The following is a 26,852-nucleotide window of genomic DNA, read 5'->3' on the forward strand; positions in this document are numbered from 1 at the left end:
AACAAGCGGGACTGGCCTAGGGTAATTTTTTAGAGGGGTTTTAATTATATTTTAATTAGACAACATTTAAATATTTCTTTTTAACTAATTTTAAATTTTGTAATTGTTTTTGGTGTATTTTAAATTGATTGTCAGCCGCCCTGAGTCCGCAAGGAGAAGGGCGGGATATAAATTCAAATAAACTAAACTAAACTAAACTTGCAAAGATCTAAATTTTCATTGAGACAGAGCTCACTAAGAACCTTTTCAATTATATTGTAATACTGGCATAACAAAACCATTGATGGCTTAATTTGGAGGGAAAAATAGAAATTTGCCAAACTGATTATTATTTAACCTCAAGTCCTTTCCCAATTTAGTCCCTGTACTGGAGCAACAGTCTGGAATCTGCTGGCACAAAATATCTTATGTTGCCTTTAGCTAGGAATTAAATGAACATTTTGGCTTTTTGGAATGCCTTTTGCCTCCTCTGGTCTGCTTAAATCTTTTTTCTGATCATTTATGTATGGAAACCTATTGCTCAACAACACAAAATTATAACTCAGAGACAAAGCAATATTGTTTCTTGTCAACAGAAGTCTCAATAAAAAGAGATGGTCTTTATCTGATCCAGAATGCCTTCATGTAGAATCCATTCCAGCTTCATAGCTAAAGAGAATTACGTAGGATGGCATAGTTACAAAGAAACTTGCCTCAGACTCTCTCTTCACAGAGAATCACCAGCAGTCCTTCCCCCAAAAAAGGATGTAAAGGACAGGAACAGTCTACTCAGAAAAGAAAATACTTTGCTTACTTTTCAGGAAGGAGGGGCAAAGTTAGTGACTTTATTTCATTCTTAACGTATGTAATGAAATTGCTTACCAGTCCAGTTAACGACATAGGAAAAGATATGCCTTGCAACTTAGTGAACATTCTGAAGTTGTAAGCATTCCTGCGGTTTTAATTTTGTATCTGAAGAACGGGTCATTTCATTGCCCAGTTTTCTATTCACACATTGGGTAAAAGTCTGTTTTGAGAGTTAGTTCTCATTTATGCAAGGAAAGACTTATTTATAAATAAAAGGGGACAGAAGTCTACTCATTGCACAGGAATGACAGGAGAAAATGGCTAAAGAGAATACAACAGTGAAATCTGCCTATCTATAGTATATCTCTTACTTTCAAAGAAACATACATGCTAGAATTATTTCATAATGATTTCAGACTTTTTTTTTTACCAATACATGACTTAATTATAGTACCAGGAAGAACCTTAGTTACCGAATAATAATCTGTTTCTGGGATAGTTGCCACCACATATAAATAATAGTTGGATTACCGGTATATAAAAAATGCATTCCATTAATTCCATGGAGGCTGGAAAGCTTACAAAAAAGTTCAAGGGAAACAGGATGGTTGAACAGTAGACCTTATTTTTAACAGAATCATACCACTTATGTTGGTGACCTTGGAAGTCAAGAATGACAGCTCCAGTCTCCCTAATTGGCATAGTGTTTGAGGTTTAATGTGAAGGAAGAGGAGAGGTAGAACTGACAATGGATTTCAGGAGATAAGTATTTAGTGTGAGCTTGCAATCCTTCTCAAGTGTGGCCTGCTTTTAATGCTGTCCAGAAATCAGATGGACGTGATCAATTTTGGGACTTTAAAAATAAAAGTTACATCTTGTTGAACTGGGGCAGAAACTAACAGATATTTCAGAAATAGCATGTGTTCTCTGGTACTCACTCCAGTCATCAACCCAGGTGCCAGGGATTTTTTTCTCATAGAACACCCAGAACGGAGTTCCAGCACCTTTTTGGGATGGAACCTTGAAGGGTAGGCAAGGCGGGTTGTATGACGTGTGTGAGTTCCGGCACCTTTTTTTTTTTTTTTTTTAGAAAAAAAGCACTGCCAGGTAACTATATTATATGGTGTTTGTAGTTTGAAAGAAAACTCTTTAAAGTCCCTACATCTATGCACTGAAAATAGGTATAGTTGGACAAAGAACTGAGTGGGCAATATTATTTTGGACAAAACTGTCTTATGTGCTTCTTTCAACTCACATTAAAGGAACAGATTGGTGCCTGCCAATATTTTTTTTTAAACAAAAATATATTTCATTTTGCCTTTCCAACCTATTTTACCTTTAACTTTGTCACTGAAAAGCCATCAAAATGACATAAGAAATGTATTTAAAAAAAACAGGTAAATACTGCTTAAGAGCTAATTTGATGTAGTTAAGACATCCGGCTAGAAACTGGGTGTTTCTAGTGAGTTCTAGTTCTGCCTTAGGTACAAAGCCAGCAGGGAGATCTTGACCCAGTCACTCTCTCGCAGCCCTAGGAAGGAGGCAATGGCAAACCATTTCTGAAAATCCATGTCAAGAAAACTGCAAGGACTGGTCCAGGCAATTGGCAGGTGTTTTGAAGAACCTAACATCCTGAATAGTGCATGTGCTTGCAAACGCGCACACACACACATAGAGTACTGTTTTACGAATCCTAGTTCATAACGGTATGAACATTTCAATACATAAGGATAGTTTTCTTGCTAGTTTAGGAAGGTTTATTTGGAAACAATGAAAGAACTGGATCTATGAGGCTATTCCAAGATCTTAGATTGTTCTGCCCAGTTGGGGCAATTTTATTTTTATGTTGAATTGCCCCAGTAATAATTAAGTGGTCCTATAGTGGAATTTTCATTACATTATAATTTAAGATCACATATGGGAAGGTGTGTTTGACCTCTCAAAAGTGATACCATAAAAATGCCTAAATTCCTAGTGTTAGGAAAACAAGTAAATGCTGTATCAAAAGAGGCCAGTGCATCTCTTACTTTCTGCTTCATAAGGCAAAACCAGGCATCATTACTAATTTATATCTTGGTACACTTACTCTTAAAAAATAGTTTCATACATATATGTCCCTTCTGCGAAGTTAAACGGTATGTCATTATGCTGACTCCAGCTTTTTTCCAGTTAAATCCCTAAGAGGCCCATGAGATTAATATATGGAGACACGCTAACTGTGTGTCTAATGACACATAGATAATTTTCTGCCACAAGAAATCATGGCAGCTAATTTCATATAGTATTAAGAGCTGTCTGTCATACACTGAAAATACTCAGTATTTTAATAAGACCAAACTTTTAATGCTGAATGTGCAAGAGTAAGTGCTCCCAAACAGAAATAACTGGCATAAGGAATTAAAGATACAAAGATGCAAATCTTGACTTACATCTTGCTATTAAAAATAACTGATTGGTCTTCACTGTGTAAGTTTCTAGAAATATACGTAGTGGCAATGCTGAACCACTTCCTTGGGTGTAGATAATGTTCTTCATTGACCTAACAATGGTTCTTTAAAAATGTTTTCATCAGAATACAACAAAGGAACATGCTTACTTAGTTTGTAAGCTAAGCTGCAAATGTTTTTCATAATCTCTTGGACCTCAAAAGAATTTTAGAATTTTATTAAAAGTCATTCTCCATTTTGTCAAATCAGAAGATGATATCCAATTTCCCTCTACCATGGCTTGAGTTAATTTGACCTATAAAAATAATAGTATTACTTCCATTGACGAAACTTATTTTTTAGTAAAGATGTTAATATGTAACTGCCTGAGCCACATTACAGCAAGTACTTAGATTCTTTTAAGTAAGGATTGGGTTTTACTTTGCTTTAGCATGTAGGTTGTGTTTGTTTGTGTGTATATATAATTTTGATTAATATTTTTATTAAAGATATTACTAATGATATGTATTAAATAATTCTTTACATCAAATAATACTTTCCACAAAATTTAAATAATACAGAAAACTAAATCACACAGAAAATGCTCTAAAATTTGGTTTCACATACAAATGGTTATTGTCAGCCCTCCAAAATAGGCCAAACTTAGAAAACTAAGACATGCAAACTAATACTACTTTTATTATAAAGTAACAGAATCTTACATGTCTGAATGTGCTTCTCCCTCCTTCTCTTTATGTTCATGGGAACTAGAACGATCACGTCTGAGATGTTTTTCCAAATTACAGTTCTGCCCTGGAATCAACCCATTGTCTTGGTGACATCTCTTCCTACTCTTCTTCAAAGTTATTCCTTCTGTCCATTATTTAAAAAAAGTGTTCCATAACTTCATTTCACTTAAACGCCTAAAGTAATTGTTCTTCTCTGTTCTGTGTTGCTCAGACCACATTCCGAATATCGCCTTCAGATCTGGACACTGCATTTTAGGCCACTGCCAAGATTGTATGTCATACATCCAAATGAGAACAACCAAATAATAAGGAGCCTGGCCTGGAAGAAGAAAAAAATACAAGAAATGCTTGGAGGAATTGAATATTGTAGTTGGAGAAAATCAGATTTGTCTTAAATATCTGAAAAGCTGTCACGTAGAAGACAGGACAGAATTATTAGGAGTTCTAAATGATGGAACAAGAAACAATTGGTTTCAGCTACAAGAAAATAGATATTTGTTGAACGTAGAAAACATAAAAAACAGTTTCTTGCAATGAGAGCTCAACAACGGAGTAGGTTATACCAGGAAGTGGTGGACTCTCTTGGGTGATCATATGTTTGAGCCGCTATAGCAATAAATCCTGGTCTAGGTAGAAGGTTGGATTGCATAAGTCACTTTCAATCCTTACTGCATGTTCCATAATTCTATCAATGCTTCCAGTTTCCATGATCCATGTTACTAAAACAAAGTGAAGTTAAGTCCAGAACATAGCAGAAGCACAGTAGCATTCTTTTCTGTGGGGCACAAGAACCATTCCTCCTTTAAGATTAAATGCTTATTTGATATTCCGTTTTTTGCTATAAAATCTAACATCATGGTTGACGAAGCTCTTACAGTTTTATTGATATCACCTACTGTAAGGCACATGGACTTAGTAATTCAAATATTTTTATGTTTTTGACATTTCTTATGTCTATACTGCTGTAACTATTGGGATGGGAGATATATTAAACAGAGTTAGCATTCTGAGAATTCATGTAATATTGAAAGAAAATATTCCATGTGTTTATATCCCATCCATCTATTTATCTGATCATTCAGCCTGGAGGCTAAAGACGCAGCATGGCATTCTCCAATTTGAAGAGACACTTGTGCGGCAGGCTGAGGCAAAGAGGCAGTCCCGGAATCAGCAAAATCTGGGGGCTGGACAGGGGCCCTCAGTGTGGAAGGGACTGCCATTCTCGAATTGGCCTTTTTAGCCACACCAGATGTTGCCTTAGGACCTCTTTCCAGAGCACGATACCATAGTCTCTCGAGACTGAAGGATGCCAATGGAACTGGAATTTATCTATTTATCTATCTATATCATCTATCTATATTTATTTATATCGTCTATCATCTATCTATCAATATCATCTATATCATCTATCTATATCATCCATCTAATCATCTATCATCTATCTAATCATCTATCATCCATTATCTATCTATCTATCTATCTATCTATCTATCTATCTATCTATCTATCTATCTATCTCAGTTGTCTTATCTGTCTCTGTCTGTCTGTCTGTCTCACACACACACACATTTATCTTTCTATATTATCCACCTATTTACCTACCATCCTAAATGCAGTTATAAGCATAAAAACTACTCAGTTAAATTCTGATACTATAAATGCTGAGCACGTACTGAGAAGTACTATTTTAAAATTCTTAGCATGTTTCTTTTGTACAAACACAAACTTTTTGTCTGTTGGATCTTGGAGTTTAAAAAAAAGATAATATCAGAATTGATTCTGGTTAATCTAGGTCTACATGACAGCTCCGCTGAGAGCAAAGGAAGCTAAATCAGTGAGGGCAACACATTGGTTCCTTTAAAGAGTTGCTGAAAGATGAAGATGCTTTTGTCATTGATCTTTTTTTAATGCAATGCTTCCTTTTCATTCAACCCTTCATGCTTCTAAACCATGAATCTCCAATGTTTTGGGGCTCTTGAGCTTTTAATGCTGGAAAAGTTTGTAAACCTGGTAACAACTATTGTCTTAATATTAGTAGAAGATCATTCAGGGAATTGTTTTGTTTGAAGACTTAAGTATACAAACAAACAAGTAAAAGTAGTGTCACAAAGTTACTAGTATTAGCTGTAAATGGTCACAGAATGTATTATTACAACAAGCCAACACTTTTTAGAAAGGCAAATTATTCAAAATATCAACTTTTATTTCAACAAAACATCCATTTCAAAGCAAAGAAAAGCAAACCAGATTTCCAAATCATATCTAAGCATTTTTTTTTCTGAAATGTCCTATAACTTATATTTGCAATACAGGTAGTCTTTGACTCATGACCACAATTCAGCCCAAAATTTATGTTGCTAAGCGAGAAATTTGTTAAGTGAATTTTGCCCCATTTTATGACCTTTCTTGTCACAATTGTGAATCGCTGCAATTGTTAGTAACATGGATGTTAAGGGAATCTGGTTTCCCCATTGACTTTGCTTGTCAGAAGGTCGCAAAAGGGGAATCTGGGACACTGCAGCCATCATAAATATGAATCAGTTGCCAAGCATCTGAATTTTTATCACATGATCATGGGGATGTTAAAAATTAATCAAGGAGAGAAACAACCTAGAATTAAGGAGAAATTTTTTGACAGTTAGAACAATTAATCAGTGGAACAACCTGCCACCAGAAGTTGTGAATCCTCCAACACTGGAAGTTTTTAAGAAGAGATTGGACAATCGTTTGTCTGAAATGGTATAGGGCACAAATGTCAAACACAAGGCCCGGGGGCCAGATGCGGCCCGTGAAGTGGTTTCATGTGGCCCGCGAAGCCATCCTGGAAACAGTGAGGGAACGGCCCCTGCTGCCTTGGCCCTGGCCCAGGCTGTCCGGGAGCCAATGTACAATTTTGTGGTGGCCATCTATGCTGAAACACATTCAGTCTTAGCTCCACAAGGCTGTTTAGAAACAGCGAGGAACCAGCCCCTGCTGTGTCGGCCCCGCCCCCTGGGTGCATGCTGGGGAGGTTTCACCCTTTGTGAGGAATGAAGAAATGGACCATGCCTTGGCGCTTGCCCCGGTCCCATCCCCTTCTGCCAGAGACCCTCAGATCCGTCCCACTCTGCCCAGCCCCCCACAGGCACCCTTGACACGAACGATGTAGAGCTGGCCATGCTCACCCTGGCCGCACCCCCCCACCCCCCCGAGGGCAACCACAATGCTGATGCAGCCCTAAATGAAATTGAGTTTGACACCCCTGGTATAGGGTTTCCCGCCTGAGCAGGGGGTTGGCCTAGAACGGGTCCCCAACCCCCAGTCCATGGACTTGTACCGGACCGTGGCATGCCAACAATGAGGGCACACAAGCAAACAAAGCCCCATCCATGAGATGCTGGTAGCACACAAAACCACGCATCCTCTCGTCTGCGGAAAAACCTCTCTCCACGGAACTGGTCCCTGGTGCCCAAAAGGTTGGGGACCTCTGTACTAGAAGACCTCCAAGGTCTCTTCCAACTCTGTTATTCTGTTATATTGCCAAATGAAGCCAACAAAATCTGCCTTATGGGTTTATGCAATTTCCAAATGTTTCCCTTCTTCTGGATCATCATCGTCCTTAACCATTTTCTAATTTTACAGACACCCATTCAAAGTATATATTTTCAAAACATATGCAGTCATACTTTTATATTATGAAATCCAGTAAATCTATTCTCACTGTCTCATGCCTCTAAGCTTCGTCATCCAGCCACCTAGTTTGTCTCCTTTCTTGTTTCTACAGCATTTCTCTTTCATTCCCCTGTGATAGCTTATTTGACAACTTTATTCCAAGCAGCTTCCACTTCCTGCCTCTCTCCTTCCTTTCTGTGCAGGGAATGTGAGTGGCTGGGAAACAGATCTTCAACTGTCCTGAAAATCTTCTGAAATTATGTATTTCCCCCCCCCTCCTTGGTTTTTTTTTTGTTTTTTTTTTTGAGCTGGTTCTCCGGGGAAAAGAAAGTGAAATAGAATAGAATAAATTCATTGAGAAAGAAGATAAAAGCACTCCACAGATTATTTCTGCAGATACCAAGTTTTATTTAAAAGCAAAAATAAACAACCTTGCTGAAATTCACAGTACGTCACAGTAGTTAGGTGATTTTATAAGTAGGGAATCTGGATCAGATTGCCATGTTTCACAGTTTTAAAAACTTTTGAACTTCTATTGTAGCCGATTTGGCCTCATGGATAAGGCACCAAGCTAGGAACCGGGGTGGTGGTGGTCTTGAGTTCAAATCCCCCCTTAGTCATGAAAGCCAGGAACTGCTCTCTTATATTTCCCAAGCTAAAGAATATATATATATATATGCAAATTGGCAATAATTTGCAAGGCTTGATAGATTTCTGAGATACTGTGGTGAAGAGATAGGTGAAGTGAATTAACTTTTCATAATGACATTTGGAACCCCATCACTTGGATTTAGTTTGTTCTTTTTTTACCAGGTATTCTGGGAGTATTTTCTCCCCAATTCTGGAAAATTTGAATACGTATTTAGATATATATTTGGATGTATACTGAGACATTTATTTCTCTACAGCCTTTGAAAATGCATTGCACAAGCTGTGCTCTAGTCACAAGCTCTGGACACCTTTTGCGAAGCCATCAAGGGAAGAAGATCGATCAGACAGAGTGTGTAATACGAATGAATGATGCACCTACCCGGGGATTTGGAAAAGATGTTGGAAACAAGACAACCTTGCGAGTTATAGCTCATTCCAGTATCCAGAGAATTTTGCGAAATCGCAATGAACTATTAAACATGAGTCATGGGACAGTATTTATCTTCTGGGGTCCAAGTACATACATGAGAAGAGATGGAAAAGGATTAATTTATAATAATCTACAACTGATGAATCAAATACTACCTCAGTTAAAAGTATATATGATATCTCGACAGAAAATGCTTCATTTTGATGACCTCTTCAAACAGGAAACTGGGAAAGACAGGTATGAAAACAATTGTACGAGAATAAATAATGAAAGTACTCCTGTATTTGGTAGAATAATTATTTGAAGCATATGCTCTCAGTTTGAATCACTTTGCAGAGTGCAGGAGGAGAGCCGTGTTGGTCTATGGCAGGGGTAGGCAACCTTGGCTCTTTTATGACTCGTGGACTTCAACCCCCAGAATTCCTGAGCCAGCCATGCTGGCTCAGGAATTCTGGGAGTTGAAGTCCACGAGTCATAAAAGAGCCAAGGTTGCCTACCCCTGGTCTATGGTGGCAAAAAAAATAATAATGAGAAATTTGGTAGCACTTTTCCCAATTAGCATATTTTATTAAAAGCTGCTAAGTCTTCTTTGGTTGGTATCGATGTGTAGTTTGACTAGTTCCTTTTTAAAAATATAACTTTTTTAATTAAAGACTTTCAATTAAAATAGTAAAGTAATTAAATTAAAAGAAAGGTAAAAAAGAGTGAAAGGTGCAAAAAAAGAAAATAGAAAGGTAAGAATATAGTAGATAAAAATCAAAAAAAAGATTTAAAAAAGTAACTTCCAACCTTCATCACAAGTCTAAATAATTTTTGTAACTGTTCACCCTCTCTTAGTTTACAATCAATGATCTTTCAGCCCATATCCCATCTATTATCAATAGACAAATCCATAAAGCATCATCATTTCAATCCTGGTGTCATCAGAAAGTCCAGTAACAATGATCAGAAATAACAACATATCTTATTTAAACCTCGATCAAATAAACCAACATTATATTACTTCCTTTTACTTCTAATAGTCTTAATCTTCCACCAACAATCAGTTTTTACGCTAATTGTGTTAGCATGCCAGTCATTTGATTGACAGAAACTAGTAAATGATTCTCATACTTAATTTTGGTTTCCTATTCCTTCCTAATATTTCCAGCGTTGGCATTCTAGTCTCCAAACCACATCTTGCTTGCATGTTCAAATTGAAGTTCATTATAAAACTTGTCAAGCTTATCTTCTGCGTTGGTATTTGAGCAAAATTTGGATGGTTGACATAATTATACATTGTCCACAATATCTAACAGATAATAATATCCCATCACTGATGCACTTAGGCAAATACTATTCTTGATATACCATTCCTAATTATGAAGGTAATGTTATTCCTTCTTTCTTTTCATGTCTTGAATATGACTGTGATTTTTTTGACTGAAAATATCCAATTCCAGACCAATTCTAGCCCATCTTAATTCCCTGATGCCAAAGATGTCAACATGTAGTCAATTTGTCTTTCACTATGATGTGCGTTTCCATATTAGTGCTTACATTTCATGTTCCTATCATAATTCTGTCTTTACTTTGAGTTTTCCTTTCCTGCATGATGGCAGTAACTGGATATCCTAAAGGTTTTAATCTAGCCAAATCATATACACCATTACTATTCTGAAAGCTCCTTAGTTCATCTTCAGAAGTTTTTATTAACTGCTATCCAAACTGAGGGGGCCAATCATTTGTCATTTTATATTTTTCTATTCTTCTGACGTTCTTGGCAAAATGCTCAAGTGAGTATGAGATGATGCCTTTAGCATTATCATTACAGTGATCCTCTCTATCCAGTATTTTCCTGTGTTGCTGCTGCCCGGTGTGGATGCCTGCTTGCTTTAGCTGGGCACTGGGATGACCTTCACATCTTTGGTGACCCTGCTGGGAATATACATTGTGGGCATACACTCTTGACGCTCTTCACTCATCTTTCTCAGGACCAGCCACATAACACTGTAAAACAGCACAGCAGAACTGGGAGGGGGAATGATATAACTTATTAATAATGTGTATGATCTATGAGCTTAGCTGACACCTTGTGAAGTTCAATTATGTTTCTGTGATCTTAAAAGCTAAAGGCAGAAGGCCCACACTTGTATACAGATTGGACATTATTTCCACCATTAAGTAGTATGTTATTAACACACATCAATATACTGTACATCAAAAGGTTCCAGACAATCTTGGAAGATCTCAATAAAACATATTACAGTTGATAATTGATAAAGCACTTGTCATCTGTCTCTCATGTAGCCTGCAGCAGCATAACCAACCTGTCTTCCTCACTTTCTCCCCCTGTTTTAAATCCTGCATTGTTCTAGTGACCCTATGCATCTGATGGAGTGAGCTGCAGATAGCCTTTTAATAAAATGCATTTTAGGTAGTCCTCGACGTACAACTACAGTAGTTTTACGACCTTTCTTGCCACAGTTGTTAAGCGAATCACTGCAGTTGATAAATTAGTAACAAGGTTGTTAAGTGAATTTGGTTTCCTCATTGATTTTGCTTATCAGAAGGTTGCAAAAGGTAATCACGTGAACGGTCATAAATATGAGCCAGTTGCCAAGTATCTGAATTTTGATCACATGATCATGGAGCTGCTACCAAGGTCGTAAGTGTGAAAAATGCTCATAAGTCACTTTTTTCGGTGCTGTTGTAACTTTGAACGATCACTAAATGAACTGTTGTAAGTCGAGGACTACCTATATTTGGAAAACGTGCCACCAGACACCTGATTTTATAGAATCTACAGTATCTTTTTCCTACTTATTAACCTATAATATTTTTGTGTGTCAAATAACGATTTTTGCAATATAGACAATGATGCAATCAAATAACATATTTCTGCCTTAGCTTTAAATACCTAAATAAATATATAGTGAACTCAGTTGATAAATAGAATTCTAGAATAGCACAATGTGAAGGTAGATGGTGAATTTAAATCTTATTTTAGATAATATACCTCAATAAAAGAATTCACTGTTTTTTAAAAAGTACAATTTGTAGGTTTTTCTTTATTGAGTCAGTGCTGTCATTCGGTGAATTATAAAATCTAGTTATTGCATTCTTGAAACATTTTAGCAATAAAGCTTTCCTTTTCATATATTAGATACCTCTGAAGTACTCATCTTATACTTCCAACTGAAAAAAGGGGAGTTAACTCCCTTTATTGAGCCCATTTATGGCTCACAAACAGATCTTTGGATCAATTTGTTTAATAAGTGGTCCTCTGTATGGCTACAAACAACATTAGAAATGAATTTCTTCCCAACAACAAAGAATGGATTTATTTTTATTACTTATGTACTCATTAAATGTTTTTTTACACAGTGAAAAGATGATGAGAGAATAAGTATCACACACGTATTTATGTATACATTAAGAACTCAGAGAAGAATAAATTCAGTACAAATGCTTTTTCCGTTTCAGTGTACTATTATCTTCACTAGAAGTATTTTGCATCCTATCATGTTACATTCTTTGGAAAACTCTTTCATTTAAAGCCTTCTCATGTTTTTAAAATCCATAGATTTTTTTTAAAAAAAAAATCCTCAAAGCTTCTCAGTGGCTAAAATCTTCATTAGCCACTCAGTAATGAACCATATGATACTTAAGCCAGTCCTCTTGATTATGCCATGTTTTAATCTTGGAAACAAATTGCTCAGTACCAAATGTCTTTCTGTCTCTTCTTCCTCCTTCCACTCAGATTTTGGTGCAAAGATCATGGTTTGTATTAAACCAGACATTCTCTATTATAGAAAAGGAGGACAGTTCCTTAAGACCAGTTATTAACCAGGGTTATGGAATGATTGTCTCAAAGGGGCCATGAATCAAGGCTTTCAGAGCAAGAACAGTCAAGTGTGAACAAAATCTGTACTTCCCTTTTTATACTCGATCTTCTAATTAGCAGATATAAAGCCATCAATTCCGTTCCCAGTCTACCCTCCTTTATTAAAATAGATGTTTAATGATTGCTTTCTTCTATCAGCTATCCATAGAATGTGTCAGATTGACCAGCAAGCTGTTGAAGCTGTATGAAACCAGTAATCCAGTTCTTACCAGCTTTGTCTTAGATGTTAGACAAACAGACAGGGCATTCCACGGCTATGTATATTCTCTGACAGCCACAGACATGCTAATGTCTGTGTAGAAACAATCTTATATAAAAGGAGGATAACTAGGGGATAACCCAGAGGTTAGGTTGAGCTATTAAAATAAAAGTATATCACTCAGTAATAAACTGAAATACACAGTTCTGATTACTTAAGAGATCCAGGGAAGTACTTATATAATGTGAAAAACATAAGTACCTTATAAGCATTCTGTTTTCTGGGTAAGCCTTCGGCTGTATATTTACTGTAATGTGTGATGACAGCACTATTTTACTTTGCTTGTTTGCTTTCAAACTGATACCTGGAGAATTCTATATCAGCTTCAGGAAAACAGGAGCTACAGTTGACTGGATTTCTGCTACGAAAAAATTATCTGCAAAGAACAACCACAAAAAACAGAATTAATCATCAGTGGAATCCTGCACTCCTAATCGTACATGAGATGACATATTATTATTTATTTATTAAAGAAGTATCATTCATTTGTCAAGAAGAACTCTGGGTGGTAAACAGAATAAAAATACAGTATAGTAAAATAAAGAATATTTAAAACAATAGATAATGCCTCAATGAAAGTCATATTTATCCACCAACCACCCCATATAAGCTCCATCAATATTCTGGTCCCAGAACCTGTGGGAAAAGCTATCCTGAAAGGCGGCACTTGTGACAAGTAAACTGCCTGGATTTTTACAGTGTATGTAAACCACCAGGAGCCAAGCTTAAATGAAAAACAACTATTTAAAAAATTCTGAAGGTTTCCCAACATGACAATTCAAAAATACAGACTTATTTTGCGGTGACATAAAATGTATATTTGCCTGCCAATTCTTCTATTAACCAGATAGAGCTTTCTTTCTTTCCAATTTAATTAGTAGGACTAATGCAAACCCACAGTTTACACTCAAATCTTATTCAGGTAACTGCCCAGCTACATAATACCACTAATATCTGCAATGTTAGAATGAAAAATGCAATTACTAAATACATTTGTTCACAACCAGAAGGATATAGTTAAACCTATTACATGGTGTAGGAGTACTTTGAACGTTGACTGCCCATGTGTACAACTTTTCTATGAATTTTAATAGGTAACTTTAAAAAAATCCTAACATGAAGTTATCTCAAGTGTTATTTGTCACTTGGGGAACTTAATTGTTTCTGTTTTCAGGAAGATATCCAACACTTGGTTAAGCACTGGATGGTTTACAATGAGTATTGCATTAGAGCTGTGTGACAAAATAGACGTCTATGGAATGGTGCCACCAGATTTCTGCAGGTAACTAATTCATCTGCATTTTTTATTAGGTTGCAAAATTCAGTCTTATGGATTATGTATTTACACATAAATGTCTTTATACTACTCAAAACACAGATGTAGGATGTTCCTGGAACTCCTAATTAGCATGTGCTGTGATTGAGTTTTAAAAACAACAGCAGCATTTAATTATATTTAATATATTTGTACTGTGAGGAGTTACTCATCTTGTTAGTTTCCCTTAGTCTTTTAAATATTTATTAGATAAACATAATGCTATAGAATACATGAAATTAATTTCTGGAGAAAAACTATTTGAAAAACTTGAAAATCAAGATTGTATGAGCATATGTACAAACACATGCCATTAATGGCTTGTTGCATTTATTATCTACGATCTGTGTATATGTGAGTATGGTTTAAGACCACATCACTTAGCTATGGAAATTCGAGCCCTGTTTGCCGTCATAACTTGATGGGCATCCTTTATGATAAATAATAGCTCACAACCTTTCTTAAGAGTCTGTCTATTCTTGCTTCCCCCCCCCCCCAGTTCTTTTGGCACAGTATTATTGGGTCTTCTTGATTGGACTGCATGTTTGAGATCTCTTAACATTTATTCAATCCATTTGAAAAACCCTCATCTTTCTTGTTCAAGGTTCATGGTTGATTTGGAGGTGTGCTTCAGATGGTTGTCTGAAAAATTTTCATCTCCTAGAGACAAGCATGACGACTGCCTTGGTCATATTTTCATTCCATAGATCAACCATGTCTTTGAAAGATTACCAATTCTTAATAGATGAAGTCCATATATCATTCAGGAATCTTGCAGTGTTATCTGGTTTTTGAAAGTAGAACATTTTAAGAGGAACCATGACTTGGAGAGAATCCAGTCTGTGTACACATTAGTGGAACAATAGAGCTGTTTTGGATTCCTCTTCCCAGAGATTAATTTCCATTCTGCTTAGCAAAACCTGCACTAGCTATTACACTATGAGATTCTTTTTAAATGAATTTGTCACAAAAGTTAAAACTAATGCCATTTCTGACAGCTCAGACAAGAAAACAGTTGGGCTGCACTGCAGTGTAGCAGTATGTAGTAATATCCAAATCCTATCATGATGTCCCCTGGTTGTCAAGATATAATATGAGAGGAATGGATTTATGTTATCATTCCATCTCTTTACCTGTTAGAATTTGCCTGCTTCTTTCTTGAAAATGCCTATAGACTGTTTATGCTTGTACTAATAGCATTAAACTTTGAGCTTAAAGTTCTTCTCAGTGGGCTGATTTTCCATTAAATAGAAGCATCATAAAGCATTTGAATATCTTTTCATTTTACCCAAAACAAATATTGTAGTATATATAGAATACAGACGATTACACAGTGCTGTTTCAGAAAACTAATGTTTTTACGTACAGTAGTTACACCTGTAAATGCATTCCTACTGTTATATTGATAAGCATGTTAATTCTGACAAAGTACTGATTAATGTCTAATATCATAAAGTAATAAAATAAACACCTTTATAGACTAGTAGTAGCTTTAGTATTAATAAACAAGGATGGGGAAACCTTTCAGCGTTCTCAAAAAGTTCATTCTGCTAGCATAAAAATATAATTGCTGAGTGGGCATTTAGCATACAATTTTAGTCTGGGTTATTCAAACCAGAGGGCAGCGTGGTGGTTCAGTGGTTAAGATGCTGGGCTTGTTGGCTGGAAAGCTGGCAGCCCAGGTTTGAGACCCGAGCGCCACATGATGGGGTGACCTTCCCATTCCTGCCTCAGCTCTTGCCAACCTAGCAGTTTCAAAGCATGCAAATGCAAGTAGATAAATAAGTACCACTTCGGTGGGAAGGTAACAGGGCTCGATGACATCATGCTGGCCACATGACCATGGAAATGTCTTTGGATAGCGCTTGGCTCAATGGCCTTGAAACAGAGATGAGCATTGCCATCTGTAGTCAGCAACGACTAGCAGAGTAAAATCCGCAGGGACTCTTTTACCTTTTACCTATTCAAACCAGAAAGATGAAACTCTAAACTTATCCCAATTCTTTTTGATGATCCTTAGGATTGGAATTAACATCTGGCCCCAAAGATACAAGATACCAGTGTAGATGTTCTCATCCTCTTGAAGTTGAACAAGGGTGGGTTCCTTTAGGTCAGTGGTGGCGAACCTATGGCACGCGTGCCAGAGGCGGCACTCAGAACCCTCTCTGTGGGCACACACGCCATGCCCTGGAGATGGCAACCATCCCTCTTCAACCAGCTGCCCGCTAACTTGCCGAGTTCCCACATGGCCGGATGTATCCAACACCCATGAGCTCACTGTGTGCGGGGCCGATGGTTTCAAGCAGCAGCCACCCCGGCCCCTGCCTCACCTTGCCCTGCGACGATGGCACCCCTGCCCTGCCTCGCCTTACCCCGCAGCACGAACCTCCTGCCCACTGCCCCACCTGCCAGAGACCCCCTGGATCTCCCCCAACCCTGCCCAGCCCCCACAGGAGCAACATAGAGGTGATCAGGCCCACGTTGGCCACACCCACCCAATCTGCCACGACCACCCCACCATGTCCACCCAGTGGGCCACGCCCACCCGGCACCCGGCGAGAAATAAGTAGGTTTTGGGTTGCAATTTGGGCACTCGGTCTCTAAAAGGTTCGCCATCACTGCTTTAGGTTAATAAGAGCTGTATTGATTACAGCATTTTCCTAGCTGAATATTGTTTCTGTGTAGCATTTGGGTACATTGAAGGGGAATGGCTGCACAGTTTTTTACTTAAAGAATGGATAATCTAGGTATGAAGGAGAAATGTTTGTTCCTTTCCACCAGTCACCACACTCAGACATTAAAAGGCTTATCAGTTCACACAGTGCTGTCTTTTCTTCCTTTGAATGTCTACTTCAATGGGAAATTCATTATGTGATCTTGATGCCACATGCATTGTTTTCCACCATGGAAAAACTAACCGTTATCAATGGGGAAAGGGAAGCCACGATGAATTATCACATTGTGCTTTATAACAGATATTATAAGGATTAATGTGTGGGCAAAAAAAGCATGTAGCTGTGACATTTCTTCTTGTAATATTTAGAAGATGGCATGTAGGTTTGGTTTGTTAATTATGCCAGAAGCCACTAGCATTGTAATTCATCCATCTAAGGCAGGGGTGTCCAACCTTGGCAACTTTAAGACCTGTGGACTTCAATTCCCAGAATTCCCCATTTGGGGGAATTGAAGTCCACAGGTCTTAAGGTTGCCAAGGTTGGATACCCCTTATCTAAAAATTTCCTACTTGAGAAGATCTGCCTTCATATTTATAGATATGTGATAGCATTATAACTAGTTATATGAAGCTTATAACATTAAGGTGTTTCTCAGACATTATAAAATTTAGAGGAAGTACTCCAGGGAAACTACGTATATTCCTTCCTGTCAGAGATGCATAAATGATATCTGCAGAATTAAAGGGATTGTGCATTTAACTTCGTATGCTTTAGTTTCTATGTGACTGCCGTATGCTATGAGATACAGGCACAATTACTCTTAAACTAAGATCCTTCGTCAGCCTTTTATACTGCCAGATTGATTTTTGCTTTGCCTTTTATTGAATTGGACTCATTTTAGTAAAAGGGACCACTGTATCAAAGGTGTAGACTTAGAGAGAAGAAATAAGAATAGTGATCATGGAGGGCACTTAGGATTTTCACGGTTTTGGGGAAATTACATGTAGATCCCATCTGAGATGTTACAATTAATTTTAAAAAACCTATAGGAATTCCTTACTAAAAATAGGGTTGAGGATGAAGTTTCTATATACAGTATATAATTCATATCCTGGAGAATAATCTATTTGGGTGGGGTTACAAGTTTTCCAACCTTGCAATCTCTTGTGGTTGTTAAATAAAATTAAATTGTCCTTGCAAATCACTTAGGATCATAGCAGCAGTTTAAAACAAAACCACACAACATTAGAACCACATTGATGGTTCTAAACATTGGTTGCTTCTGTCCTGGTTGCTGTGTCGGCCGGATCACTACTTCCCAAGCTGCTCATCTCTCTGAATGTATCTCAGGTTTTCTCTCCTCGTGTACATGCAGTTTATATACATAGCACACTTCAGTGTAGTCAGCCATTTGATTCTGGAGTGGTTATAGTTTAATTAGTGCAGATAAAATATTTAAATGTTTACAGTATTGGCCTTCTGGGTGATAAGGTGGATGGGGAAAAGGGACTTTTTGAACCCTTTGGCTTATTGAAGACAGTCTTATTTTTCAGTCACGTCCAACTATTTGCTCTTTTTTTCTACAGGGATTCTAATCATCCTTCAGTACCTTATCATTATTATGAACCAATGGGACCCGATGAATGTACAATGTACATTTCACATGAACGGGGAAGGAAGGGAAGTCATCATCGCTTTATCACAGAGAAACGAGTCTTTGAGAATTGGGCCCGGACTTTCAATATTCACTTTTTTCAGCCAGACTGGAAACCAGAAGCACTTCCCGTCAATCATGCAAAGATTAAACTAGTATTCTGAGGAATGAATGCACAAGGCTGCAATCACAATCACCGACTGTATCAGGTTTCTGAGGATTGAACATCATATTGCGGCAAGCCAAGCTGAAAGAAGGAAGGTTAACAGGGTTTGTGGATTTTTAAAAAAAAGAAACCCTGCTACAATATTCAGGAAGTGGTTATGAAAGAATACCAAAAAAAAAGATGCTTGGTATTCAGTATTTGATTAAGCAAATATTTTCACTTCTATCTAGTGCATATGTATATGTGATTTGTTAAAAAGGAAAGAAGACAACACCTTTGATATTAATGAGCATAATTCAGGAGATGTGTGATTCATTATGTTTTTAAGGCACATTGCCACTGGGTTTTCATAGTGACATTTAACAGTTAGTGGAAGTTTTTAATGCAATCCAGTATTTTTCTATTTCACAATGATACGGTTATTTATCTTTCATAATCGCTCAAAAACTGAGGATTTATATTGCTGCTGGTTTAATGCCCAGCTTCTTGTTTATATATTTTCTCTTTGAACTATAGGAGAATTCTATTTGGCATGTAATTAACATTTGATCTGGAAGTTCTGTGGGTTTTTTTTAATTTTGTATTTTTAGGCAGTGTTCCAGCATCAACCCATTTTGAGAGCAAGCACATCTTGATGGGGAGCTCCAGCTGAGAGTGATGGTTACAGCTATAATATGTGACATTAGGTGTACAATTAAGAGTTAGTTATAAGGAGACTTTCCTTAGCTGACTATTTTTGGTCCTTTGGTATTGCTAAAAAATAACCTGGCAGCCCTAATTCCATTTGATCCAAAAATAATTTGAGCAAATCTGAATCTCAGAAGCATCTTAGAATGCGGTCTCCCACACACCTTCTGAGCTACTTAAATCCTTCAAAACTATATTAAGAAATGTTTGGATTAGATGGATGAGGAGTATTTACATAGAAATCTATTCATTTCACTGGACTTTATCTCCAAGTAGATGTAGATAGAAGCAGGATTAAATGCAATTATTTGAGGCTGACGTGGAAGGCGAGGATTGGATTGCAGTGGAACCAGCCAAGGCTGACTGATGAAAATGGCAAAATCCAGTCATTTGTATATATTGGTTTAGGGATGTGGAGCGAGAGCAGGCCAATTGGAAAGAAGGCTGTGACCATACATGAACATCCTGTTACATTTTATGGAGTAGGAAACAGACCTTCTGTTCTGAAGTGCAATGAATTACATGGATGTAATGTTGGTCCTGACATAATGTTAAAATATGCTGGTTTCTTTAAGATGCCTTGGCTCTATACAGATCTAGCAAATGATTTTGGATAGCCCTAAATAGTTCTGTAAATGGATCCTCACTCGTTATGTTCCTTCATTTGTTACTAGCTTGTGAATAAAAAGCATTTCATTCAGTGTTATTTGACCTTGCACATGACAGATCATTGAAGTCAAGTAACTTCTTCAAGCTGTCAACAATTAATTGGCCACTTGCACACTTCCGTACACTATTACTTCACATAGTAAAATTATTCCATGTTTTGATAAGAGTTGTCATCAAAAGCTGGATTCATTTTAAGGTGTTATGCATGGGGGGCAAATATACAGGAAGAGGGATTTGGAGGGATGTGAGTTTTATCAGTTTGAGAATTTATAAAAAAATGTGTTGTGGTGCTTGTGTTTTCAAGCTATATAAAAAAGAATAAATTCCCAAGCGAAACATTGATTGAGTTGTGAGAGGAAAAACAACTCAGTCATTTCCTTCTTTTTATTATGGTGGAAATATTTCTCACAATTACATCTGTTCTTTATTCTTTATTGAATAAAATATTATGAATTGATAAGAAACTGCACAATTTTACTAACACCACCAATAGCTCATCTCAAAGAATAGGTAACCCCAAATTGTCATACATTAAAGTGAAAATAGGTTGCACATTGAAAGGGTTTCTTGCACCATTTAATTTACACATTTCATGAAATCTGATGTACAAATAATTAAATCCAGACTGCAGTGATTATCCACATTTCTTGAGCAGGTGTCCTTTAGGGCTTGAGCTCCAGACGTTGGGATTACCCTCATTGGGAGAATGTTAGCTATTCGATCATTACATACAAAGTATTGTATTGTTGAAAGTCAAAAAGGCCCGGCCTATGACCTATCTAGAAAACATGACTGTTACATGGTCCCTGATAATTTTCAATTGTTATTCACTATTCTATTCCATTTTTCAGCAATATTAAAATAATGGCTGTTGTTTGTGACTGCACCAGAAAGCTCCTCCTTGAAAAGTAATAACCACACTGAGCCGCGGAGTTGTCGAAAGTTGCAAATGGGAGAATATCTCATATTCAGACTTCAGATCAAAAGGATTGGAAGAATTACACTCTTGAAAGAGAAATTCTTGTATGCAATCCTGCTGCAAAAATAGGGAGATGAATCACACTTCTTCTATTTATTTGCATCTCTTTGGAGTTTCTTTCAGTCCTATATGATCCCTTTCTGAGTCAGGGCATATTTATTTTTTGTATAAGGCCCAAATACTAATGTGGGAATCCTGCGATAAGGATTTTCAGTACAGCTTGCTTTATCAGGCAACAGGCTTAACACAATTGAAAAATGGCATGTTAGGACAGCATGTATTGATGGCTCGAAGGGAAAAAAGGCAAATTACATTGAAAGCAGGATTATTATGTTTTTTATCCTTGCAAGAAAAATAGAGATTTGTATTGGGCGGGTAGGAGGCACTAATAGTGCTAAGCATGCATTCCTACAATGCCAGTTTTTTTTTTATTCAAAGTAAAGCAAAGCAAGTAGAAAGAACAGACTGGAATGTGGAGAATAGAATGGAATGAAATAGGAATGGAATGGAATGGAATAAAAATAAGAACAGAACAGAATAGAATACTTTATTTGGCCAATAAAGTATGCCTGACTAGACACACAAGGAATTTGTCTCCGGTGCAGAAGCTCTCAGTGTACATGCAAAACAACAGAATAATGATAATCATAAGAAGTATTTGGGTCTTATACAAAAAATAAATAATAAAAATGCTAATCATTGGCTCTCTCTCTTCTTAAGAGTCAGCTTTAAGCAAAACTAGGAAATTTATGATCCGAACAATAATACAATACACACGACACAGATAAAATTGAATCATAGTATTTAAAAGCACTTACCTTTGCATGTCTTCCATGTGAATTAAATTAAGAGGATAGTAAATATGCCTAAGACTGCCACCCAGAGTATATGGATAACCCTTAAGGGGTATATGGCACAATGAAATAGTTATAATTTAGAAACGGAATAGGACAAAAGCTGTAAACTGTCATCTTATTTATTTAAGTTATACGCAAACTATACAGTCAGATATGCTGGTGATAATGCTAGAAGTAATACAAACTTAAGGAATTTCTTGTGGCAATTGAAAAAAAAAAATGCTTCTCTGTTGTTCATTTGAAAACAAAAAAACAAAATCCATTAAGTTTATGTCAAGAGGCAATGACAGCCCAATGCAAGTGGGTGAAGCTAAAGTAGTAACAGTTTTTATTTTCCAAAATTCAAAATTCACTCTAGTCATGAAACAAAGAGATGTCTGCTGCTTGGAAAAGGACCGTGGCAAATTTGGACAAAATGCCAAAGAGTAGGCAAATAATACAGAAAACAAAGATATGTATTATCAAATCTCTGGTTTTCTTAAGTTAAAAAATATGCGACAGAGAAAGCTGGACCATCAGAAAGGCTGAACAAAGAAAAATGGATGCTTTAGAGTTCTGCTGGAGAAATTTGTTGATAATATCTTGGAGTGCAGGAACAACAAATCACTCAGTGAAGTAAAGCTACAAGTAAAGCAAAACTGCTTGCTGGGACTGCTGATAATGAAGCTTAAATGCACCCAATTGGAGACAAAAATTGGAAGCAATTGAAAAGAGGCTGACAAAAGACATGGTAATTAGATACTACCACTGATGGCGCAAGTGTAATCTTAAAAAAAACTACAGATAATCCCGCTGAAATTATCAGGTCATGAAAAATGAGAAATAACTGCACACCAAATTTCAGATTAAACAACTGCTGCAATCTTATTCATTTCTGCATAAATGAATGTTCTTCATGACATATAAGGGGGGAAAGGAAGTTAAAAGTGTGTTTTAGAAAAATTATCAGATATTGACAAGGGTTATGTTGGAATGGAGGGGAATCTAGATTCCAAGGTTTATAAACAGCTTGCAAACTCTTAAAAACTCCTGTTACAATTGTGAAAGAATTATGAGAGCAACTCTTAATACTACAAATAAAAAAAGATGGTGATAATATTTAAACTTGCTGAGTTACATTTGTCTTATGTTTTTATTTGAACCCAGTTAACAATCAGATAGGAAATGATATCCTTTCTAGAAACCCAACTAAGTCTATATGAAATTAGTTACAAAGAACTACCTTTCTCATAAATGAGTTGAGAGGAAAAAAGGAGTTTCTAGAATATGCTTGCTTTTTAGTTTTGTTCAACGTAGCATGATTAATACAGTCAATATAAATTTCCTAAGAATAAACAACAGGATTCTGTTAACATAGTCCATGATATTCTGGCTTGTAACAATATTGCATTGTGTCTCTAAAGTGTTCCAAAGATTTCTCTTGGAAGCATCAGCAAATACAGGGACTGTTACAGTCCAATTGACTTCCATTCTTTGTGCAGAAAGAATTTTACTTTCAAAGTTACAGAATGTGAACTGCGGCATTTCAGTCTAATTGTTTTCCTCACCCCCGTTAATCAGCTTTGCTGCTTTCCCCGTTTCATAAATTGTCTTTACTTAACAGTCTTCTTTCTCTAAGCAAATTATCTTGACCTGTAACTCATGCTCCTGTGTTCCCACAGACTTGCCTCCCTTCCCCAAAAAAACTACTGGCTTTACTGAGCAGGATAGATGTTAGGTTGAACAAGAAGCCTACAAAGTAGGGACACCACTGCTTAATTCCAGCAGGATTCTATTGATTTTACCATTTTCACAATGTCCATCCATAAAGCTATTACTAGATTTTTAAATACCAAAATTTGGGAAATAAAATTTAGAAAATAAAGTAGGCATCTGTCATGCATCTGGTTGAAGAATGTTATATTCAAGATTTTACAAATTTTTTAATATTTACATTCACATACACATTTTTGGAAACAGATTATTCTTAATGATCTTCCTGGAGGCAAAAATGGGATTATCATATAAACTATAAACTTTAAGGTTGCATTGTTCTGAAGTACTGAAACTCAACAATCAATAAACAAAATTTCAACAGATTAATCTTTGCTGTTTTGCTAGATAAGTATTCTTATAAAAAGTGGTCTTTTGTGACAAGAATAATATCTTTCAAATTCAAATATAGCAATAATGGTCTTACTTTATCTATATAAATAATCCACAGCTTCTCTTTGCCTCTAATTCATTCAATAATATTATATAAACCCAACTAATTATGTATGAAGTGAAATCTGAAATGCACAAAAAGATTTCATTCCTCATACTGGTCAATGTTTTGTGTTTATGAAACAGAATACCCTCAACAGAGAATTATATTCGCCTAATGCAGAACTTGTAGCAATGCATCTTAGTTCTATAGCAATGTTTCTTCAACCTTGGCTGTTTGAAGACGTGTGGACTTCAACTCCCAGAATTCCCCTTGATGACGGGGGAATTCCAGAAGTCCACATATCTTAAAGCTGCCAAGGTTGAGAAACAATGTTTTCTGGTATGTGTTACCCAGCTTTTGTATCCTAAGTGAAAAAATACACATATATGTGCAGGTTTGATTTAATCAATTTAATATAATTCACTCAAAAATATTTACCTATACCTTTCAATGAACATACTACCTCAAGAATTGTATGTACACAAATATATAGCTCTGTCTAAAGCTATATTAAACATGTTTTATGCTCCTGGCTTTTGAATGTAATCTGGATCCACCAGGCTGGTGGACTGTGCATGTGGAAAATCTAAGTGCACATTTGCTGAAGAACTGATGAATTTGCTATTGGTTGTAAATTTGAAAGAGTCACACAATCCAAGAAATATAATGGTTGTAGGCAAAGGTTTCATCTAAGAGGTTGAATTTGAACAGTGCTAATCAATATTCCCTTAAGAGTATTTTTGTTTCTGTTAAGCAGATATTCAATACATACAGCAAAAATCTGCAGAGACGTAAGTATATATCAATAAGAAGACATCTTAAATAAGGTTCAGCATATTGTCTAAACCTTTGTTTCAATGACGGGAACTATTTTTTATAAATAATAACAGACACAACTATTTTTCAGTACAGCTCAGAAGATGTTCATTGATTTTAAAATATAGTTTCCTCTGCATTCATCTAATCCCTCCCACTGTTTGATCTAACCATTCTTTTCTGTAACGATATTCTTGTCTGGCTATTATGGAAATAAAGGCTACTCATCAGCTGCTCTACATAATGAAAATGATAAAACTGACATTTCAGATATGACAGAAAGAAGGACAAGAAACAAGGTTTCTAAGATAGTAGCACTGCCACTTACAATAATATACTTTAGAATCTGCTTTCACGTAGAACCTGTCTTCATGGGTAGCATTCATGATGCTTCCTTGTATTGTAGAGTTGCAGTGATCTTGAAGGAAAGATGCTTCTTAAGTGAAACCATGCTTGTATTCTTTCAGAGTAGCCTTGTTGGTACATGGTAGAGATCTGTTTTTCTGCTAGTGGATCCTTGCAGGTGCAAAATTCCAAGTAGAATAACTTCAGACCTTTTATGAAATTATGTTGTGTTTTAAAGATGAAAAAAATAAGTTTTTTTTTTCAGTTAAAGTTCATTTTAAGAGATGGAGCAAAAACATGACAAAATATTTCAAGCAGACAAGTTCACGATATTATCCATTCAAATATTTTCTGGTATTCAAACATTCACAGCTCAAACTTGGTTGCTTTGAAGTTCTAAAAGATGTGCTTCATGTGCTTGATTCCATAGGTTTTAAAGAAGACCATGATAATCAGAGCCCAAAGTCCCAAAATAAAGCCTCCAGGAGGATGCCAGTCCTTTTGTTTTGGTTTCTGTAAAGAGGAAAGAAATATTTCAAAAAATGGTTGCTAAACACAAAACATATAAACAAAAGTTTACAATTAAATCCCCCCTCACTTTCTTGAGGTCAGAATATTGTAAAGTCATCAGGTTTCATGTGTTAGGAATTTTAAAGGCAAGTAGGCTAAACTATAGTCCTTTTTGAGTTGTTTCAAGTAACTACCAAATTCTGTATTTAACTAAAAAGATAACTGGGATTTCTCCCCATCCTCCCAACCCACAAATAATTGATCCTTGAAATAGGAGGGCTTAGGGAACTGAATTTGTCTCATCTTCCTAGGGATGAAAGTGATCTTAAATTCAATGCCGCCTTCCTTCTGGGTAAATACAGCTGTGTTGACGGATTGCCTGCATTTTCCATGCTGCCAATTGTCAGTCACAGCAGACAGGCTCAGACAATCCACTTCTTCCTGAAGGGGAGGTCCTTTGACATGAAATAGTCAGTTTCCCCTTCCTCTGTTAGGGAAAAAAAACTCTTCTTTTTACAGGTGGGAGAACTTGGGCAGAAACATGGCAGAAAGATGGTAAGAATAGAGGAAGCAGAGGAGCTTTCTAGCTACTCCCTCCTCCCCCTGCAGTCTCTGATTAAAGTAGTATTTATAAGAAGGAAAAGAAGCAAGGGGACTATCCTGTTTCCAGGATTATCTTCTCTCTACAGGAATAAGGGAATAAGAACTATTCTACAATTTCTTCCCTGTGTAGATCTAAACACATTATTATTTTTATTATTCAGTATCAGCTTCCATCTGTGCATGAAGTTTCCTATGGGAAAAAAATTCTGGAGTTGCTATATTAATTTGGAATCCTCCAATATATCTACTGATGGAAGACTTGCAGCAGATCAGTGGCATCTTGTGGTCTACTTGGAGCACTACATTATCTGTGGCATTTTCTTTTAATCAAGGTGCTGTTTTCCCTCACAATCTAAACCAGCGGTTCTCAACCTGTGGGTCGCGACCCCATTTGGGGTCGCACGACCATTTCACGGGGGTCGCCAAACCACTCCGTCCGCCATTTTTTTTTTGCCCTTTTCCTTAGCTGTGCTACTCCCTGTGCTTGGCGGCAGCCTGCATGCACGAACTTTACCAAATGTGCCCTGCAGGAGGCGTGTGAAGAGCGCAG

The 26,852-nt window shown here is 36.6% G+C and overlaps 2 protein-coding genes across 2 annotated transcripts in view; one reads left to right on the forward strand and one right to left on the reverse strand.

Moving 5' to 3' along the window:
* Window positions 1-18,646, forward strand: part of ST6GALNAC5 (ST6 N-acetylgalactosaminide alpha-2,6-sialyltransferase 5) — a 75,692-nt gene extending 57,046 nt beyond the window's left edge. The window contains exons 3-5 of the mRNA XM_015816347.1: window positions 8,521-8,930; window positions 14,013-14,120; window positions 18,415-18,646. Coding sequence (XP_015671833.1) covers window positions 8,521-8,930; window positions 14,013-14,120; window positions 18,415-18,646 — 750 coding nt within the window. The remainder of the gene's footprint in view (window positions 1-8,520; window positions 8,931-14,012; window positions 14,121-18,414) is intronic.
* A 3,537-nt stretch (window positions 18,647-22,183) lies between these two features.
* PIGK (phosphatidylinositol glycan anchor biosynthesis class K) overlaps window positions 22,184-26,852 on the reverse strand; it is a 101,265-nt gene continuing 96,596 nt past the window's right edge. Inside the window, exon 11 of the mRNA XM_015816348.1 lies at window positions 22,184-25,702. Coding sequence (XP_015671834.1) covers window positions 25,586-25,702 — 117 coding nt within the window. The 3' untranslated portion in view covers window positions 22,184-25,585. The remainder of the gene's footprint in view (window positions 25,703-26,852) is intronic.

The sequence above is a fragment of the Protobothrops mucrosquamatus genome, unplaced genomic scaffold, assembly GCF_001527695.2.
Source record: "Protobothrops mucrosquamatus isolate PMUCROS unplaced genomic scaffold, P.Mucros_1.0 scaffold432, whole genome shotgun sequence".
NCBI classification, from domain to species: domain Eukaryota; kingdom Metazoa; phylum Chordata; class Lepidosauria; order Squamata; family Viperidae; genus Protobothrops; species Protobothrops mucrosquamatus.